We start from the raw sequence: 6000 nt of genomic DNA on the forward strand, positions 1-6000 counted from the left end.
CAGAGTTTGATCCTCGGTGGGTGTGTCGCCGAGTGGGGAAAAATGGTTAGAGATGTGAACGGATTGGCGGTGTACACGGGGCTTCTGTTTAGGGCTACGCTTCCTCCTCACAGTCACCCAGTCGGCCTGCTTTCCCGGCTGCTCGGGATCTGCCAGAGGGAAACTAACGGCGGCTAAGCTACCTTGGTCCGCACCGACTACAGGGGCCTGGCTAGCTGTAGAATTTTCCACGGTGCGGAGCCGAGTCTCCAATTCGCCCAGCCTGGCCTCCAAAGCTACGAATAAGCTACACTTATTACAAGTACCATTACTGCTAAAGGAGGCCAAGGAATAACTAAACATTTCACACCCAGAGCAGAAAAGTGCGGGAGAGACAGGAGAAGCCGCCATGCTAAACCGGCTAAGAGCTACTAGCTGCGCTAAGCTAGCGGATTCCTAAAAACACGCAAAGTGAATAATGTGTAAATAATTTAGAGGTGATTCAGCAGAGGGAGTGCTTTAGTTAAGGCACGTGAAGATTACACTGTCAAACAAATCGTTATCTCGGTAACTAGATCAATCTAACTGCGCAGATTAAACAGCTAACAGATACAGCAAAACACCGCTGTGCTCCGGAACAGGAAGTGATACAATACCGCAGTGAGAGCCAACCACCAGTAGAGGCCGAGGTCTGGTGCTTGTTATTCATTGGTTTAGAATAGTAGACCATTTTGGCAGATGACAGAGCATGTTTGTACTCAGCCATCCCATCAAACCATCTACGATCCGCCTCATCCAACCTTGAATGGCGCCATATACAGTAGTGTTCAGAATAATGGTAGTGCTATGTTACTAAAAAGATTAATCCAGGTTTTGAGTATATTTCTTATTGTTATATGGGAAACAAGGTACCAGTACATTCAGTAGATTCTCACAAATCCAACAAGACCAAGCATTCATGATATGCACACTCTTAAGGCTATGAAATTGGGCTATTAGTAAAAAAAAAAGTAGAAAAGGGGGTGTTCACAATAATAGTAGCATATGCTGTTGACGCTACAAACTCAAAAATATTATGTTCAAACTGCTTTTTAGCAATCCTGTGAATCACTAAACTAGTATTTAGTTGTATAACCACAGTTTTTCATGATTTCTTCACATCTGCGAGGCATTATTTTTGTTGGTTTGGAACCAAGATTTTTCTTGTTTACTAGTGTGCTTGGGGTCATTGTCTTGTTGAAACGCCCATTTCAAGGGCATGTCCTCTTCAGCATAAGGCAACATGACCTCTTCAAGTATTTTGACATATCCAAACTGATCCATGATACCTGGTATGCGATATATAGGCCTAACACCATAGTAGGAGAAACATGCCCATATCATGATGCTTGCACCACCATGCTTCACTGTCTTCACTGTGAACTGTGGCTTGAATTCAGAGTTTGGGGGTCATCTCACAAACTGTCTGTGGCCCTTGGACCCAAAAAGAACAATTTTACTCTCATCAGTCCACAAAATATTCCTCCATTTCTCTTTAGGCCAGTTGATGTGTTCTTTGGCAAATTGTAACCTCTTCTGCACATGTCTTTTATTTAACAGAGGGACTTTGCGGGAGATTCTTGCAAATAAATTAGCTTCACACAGGCGTCTTCTAACTGTCACAGCACTTACAGGTAACTCCAGACTGTCTTTGATCATCCTGGAGCTGATCAATGGGTGAGCCTTTGCCATTCTGGTTATTCTTCTATCCATTTTGATGGTTGTTTTCTGTTTTCTTCCACGCGTCTCTGTTTTTTTTTGTTTTTTTTTCGATTTTAAAGCATTGGAGATCATTGTAGATGAACAGCCTATAATTTTTTGCACCTGCGTATAAGTTTTCCCCTCTCCAATCAACTTTTTAATCAAACTACGCTGTTCTTCTGAACAATGTCTTGAACGTCCCATTTTCCTCAGGCTTTCAAAGAGAAAAGCATGTTCAACAGGTGCTGGCTTCATCCTTAAATAGGGGACACCTGATTCACACCTGTTTGTTCCACAAAATTGACGAACTCACTGACTGAATGCCACACGACTATTATTGTGAACACCCCCTTTTCTACTTTTTTTTACTAATAGCCCATTTTCATAGCCTTAAGAGTGTGCCTATCATGAATGCTTGGTCTTGTTGGATTTGTGAGAATCTACTGAATCTACTGGTACCTTGTTTCCCATGTAACAATAAGAAATATACTCAAAACCTGGATTAATCTTTTTAGTCACATAGCACTACTATTTTTCTGAACACTACTGTACGCTCCAATTTCCTTAATATACGCCTAAAGATGCAGAGATCACCTATGATCCAGGGCAATTTATTTCACAGTTGTTATTTGGGCTTCAAAGGTGCAGCCAAATCCAAGAACCCCTGGTGTTCTAATACCACGTTCTGATCTGATGAATAGAGCCGAGGAGGTAAAAGTTTAATTAGCTCTTAGAAGTTTTAAAACTTAGGTGTCTGAACTCTGCACAAATAACCCTTACCAAAAAGTAGTACATACAAGTATGTTTCAAGTATACTTCCAGTTTACTTTTTATATACTTATCAGTACTATTTTTTGGTAAGGGAAGGTGAAGACGTCTCCTTATAATCACAGCGTGTTTTCTTCATATTTTGTAAATGATGTCAGTAATTTTTTAAAAACAATCAAAACCAAAAAGTTTACAAAAAGGAATGGGTGATGTGTATGTGCTGTTTTGTATCACCAGGTCATACCAGCAGTACATGGACTTCCTGTTTGATCCCCTCAGCTTGTGTAAAAAGCTGTGTTATTCTGGTCTGTCTCCCCCTGCAGGATATGTTTTGCCTTTACACTCCAGGAGGAGGAGGATATGGATGTGAAGAAGAATCGAGCCCAAAACCTCAGCACAAACACCGACACCGAAACCAGACTTTCCCCGAGAGAGGCAGCCTGTTCGATTACCGACAGGCACAAGAGGGTGTGTAGAAGACGTGGAGGAGACAGAGAGGTGCTCAACACGGACAGAAATGGAACTAATGTCCATGTGCACTGTATAAAACCAGCCCAGTGTCAGATACCAGATGATGTGATAAATTCTCATTTCAACCTGTAGCTGTACACCTTTACCGTGACCTGTGACCTCTCCTAGATACACTCTCTCTGTATCAGGGTTTCCCCGTCCTGGTCCTCGGGACCCGTAGTATTGCACATTGTCCAGTTCTTCATGTCTGACTGAGTAGATTAGGGACAAATGGAAACCATGCAGTACTTTGGATCCAGAGGACCAGGATAAGGAAACACTGCTCGATATCAAAACACATAGCCAGCAACATGACAGCCCTGCAAAGGATCATGGGAGCAGTGCTGTCAAGTTAAAACTGCAGAACCTAATCGTATCAAGACTGATAAACGGGTGTGACAGGATGCAAATGCTGGATCAGACTCAAGGATTAGTAGACAAAAGCAGTTTACTTGGGCAAAAAACAGGGTCTGGTACACGGGTAGGCAATCCAGCGAGGCAAACAAGAGCAAGAACATCAGGCAGGTGCGTGGTCGAATATACAAGCAAGATGTCAAAGAACACGGGAAGCAAGCAGGTCGAGAACGAGACAAAGAAGGCTGGAGAGAAGGCACAAAAGCGCATCAATCTGGCGAGGTAACAGCAAAAAGAGGATCTTAAATACACCCAAGTGATGAGGCGTAGATTGGGAGCAAGTGTGCGTGGAACTCACCAGAATGAGGGTGTGGCCAGGGAGAGGGAAACACCCACCACCAAGAGACTGGAGATACAACCAAGAGAGACAGGGACAGTAAAACCCAAGCAGGGAAAAACCCTGACAAGAGAATAAGACTACACTGAAGCAAACATAGCAAAAGCATGAAAACAAAACCAGGCAGAACCACACATCCTGACAAATCGATATGCTCCTCGGATGCTCTTCCAGCTGAGTGGCACCGTCCACACGAAAGATAAATGTCTCTGAGACGTTTCACGAGTTGCACAAAAGAATTTAATATTCTGGTTTTAGTTTGATTAACTATGTAACAAATTTTTATTTTTGTTTTGTTCCTGGGTACACAGTGTTTTTTCCTAACCTGTTATGCCTTAAATAAATAGAAAATAGCTGTTATTCCACAGAAACTTTGTTTCTGTGATCAGGACAATGATATTTTGAAATTTTTCTGTTTTCAAGAATATTCTTGATTCGCCTTCACTGCTACTGAGTAGTCTTCTAGAATATTCGTTAACTGCTTGAACTGTCCAGAATTTTCTAGAAGTTTCCAGAATTATCTAGAAATTTCAAGAAACTTTTAGAACTTTGTAGAACGTAAAAAAAAAATAAAATCAAAGTTTGTGCTGAATGTAGTCATTGTTTCATAGACTTTAGACATATGCAGTTGAAATATAACACTTAGAAGCCAGGAACAAAAATTGTGTTACATAGTGTTATTTGTTACTAGGTAAGAAAACTGATTAAAAAGGAGTGATTTGCATTCCGCTCTTCTACACATTCCAGTGAACACTAACTGACCAGGAGACCTCAAATATGGCACATTATGCAACATGCTGGATGTTTTTGCACTGCAGCTCAAACATACTTCAGTGCATCTGTAGTCAAAGTCATCCAGACCTTCTGCCACGCCCCCTTTTGGACACTGAAAAAGTCAGCCATGTCTCTGATGGTAAAATTATTATGATGTCAAATGTGAATAGATTTCTTTAAAAATAAATAAAAGTGACGTTTTCACCAAAATAAAGTAATTAAAGAGATTTCTATCCTGTTTTTATGCTGTCTTCATGTCGAGTGATGCCTCCTCTCCTGGGATGCTTCAGGTGCATGAAAATTGTATCAATACAGCTGCAAACATAAGTTTACATACACCCAAGTGAACAATTTTCAAACTTTATCCCCAATGACACAGATTACATTTGATCAAACACATCTGTTCAATCTATATATTAAAAGCCAAGTGGTGTCTGTGTATGTGTGCGTAACTTCAATCACAGACAAACTGGGGAGAGCTGAAATTTGGCTTTGGTATGTTTAGTATTCTGGGTTGAGGATGAATGCCACCAAAACGGAACATTGATAGGACAAATATTTTTGGAGAAATTACAGATATTACATAACAGCAGTGAATAATGGATGTTGATCATTACATTCTGGACTCACACACCATTCCCACTCATTATAGAAACGCTAATTAAACTCATCATTTATCACCACCCTTGAAAAATGTCATCTACCTATTTTATAAACACTACCCAATCTAGAGTCCATGGATCCCCACGGACAATGTGCTAGTTCATTTGATTTATACAATACCAAATCAGAGCATTAGTCCTAAAATCACTAGCAAGCACACTGGGGAGCAAAGTGTGCTTGCTCCCAAGTGTATTGGAGAGTGAGCACCCCCCCAGAGAACAAATGAATAGCTGTGCCCCCCCAGCGACGCACATACACACATTTCCAACATCTTCGTGTTTTTCTTTTTATTCTTTTACACATATTAAACACATTTTTAAAGTATTTGTGTGTTTTAAGGAACTGTCTATGCTTTTACAAATTTTACAGCCTTTGTAAACATTTTAAACATGTTTTTAAATAACTTTCTATTCTGTTTTTATCTTTTGTCATATTTTAAACATCGTTTTCTTAAACATTTAAACATCTCTGTGTTTTTAAGCATCTTTGGCATAACTAACACATTTTAACATAAATAATAAGGGATGGGTATTAATAAGATTTTATCAATATTGATTCTGCTTATCGATCTGATTCCTGGTCGATTCCCTTATCAATACCTCCTGTGAATTTTCTGTGTACTAAAAGTAGGCTTTACAGGTTTTCTATGTCAACATTTTTTATTGAATCTTAAAGTAAATAAATATGAAATTGGTCACTGGATCCTTGATCTCTGGACATAAACAGAAATAAAATCTGTAGTTTTTCTCAAAAGCATTTCCTTTCAGACATTAATGGCATGAATCTAACTCCATATTGGAAACTCACACTTTTGA

At 39.9% G+C, this 6000-nt stretch overlaps 1 protein-coding gene across 2 annotated transcripts in view; it reads left to right on the top strand.

Moving 5' to 3' along the window:
* The window catches only part of oplah (5-oxoprolinase, ATP-hydrolysing), a 105789-nt gene extending 102422 nt beyond the window's left edge, over positions 1-3367 (top strand). For both annotated transcript variants that reach the window (XM_034160364.1, XM_034160419.1), the window contains exon 28: positions 2811-3367. In XM_034160364.1, coding sequence (XP_034016255.1) covers positions 2811-2963 — 153 coding nt within the window. In that variant the 3' untranslated portion in view covers positions 2964-3367. The remainder of the gene's footprint in view (positions 1-2810) is intronic.
* Positions 3368-6000: the final 2633 nt, after the last annotated feature.

Source organism: Thalassophryne amazonica, chromosome 1, assembly GCF_902500255.1.
Source record: "Thalassophryne amazonica chromosome 1, fThaAma1.1, whole genome shotgun sequence".
Taxonomy (NCBI): Eukaryota; Metazoa; Chordata; class Actinopteri; order Batrachoidiformes; family Batrachoididae; genus Thalassophryne; species Thalassophryne amazonica.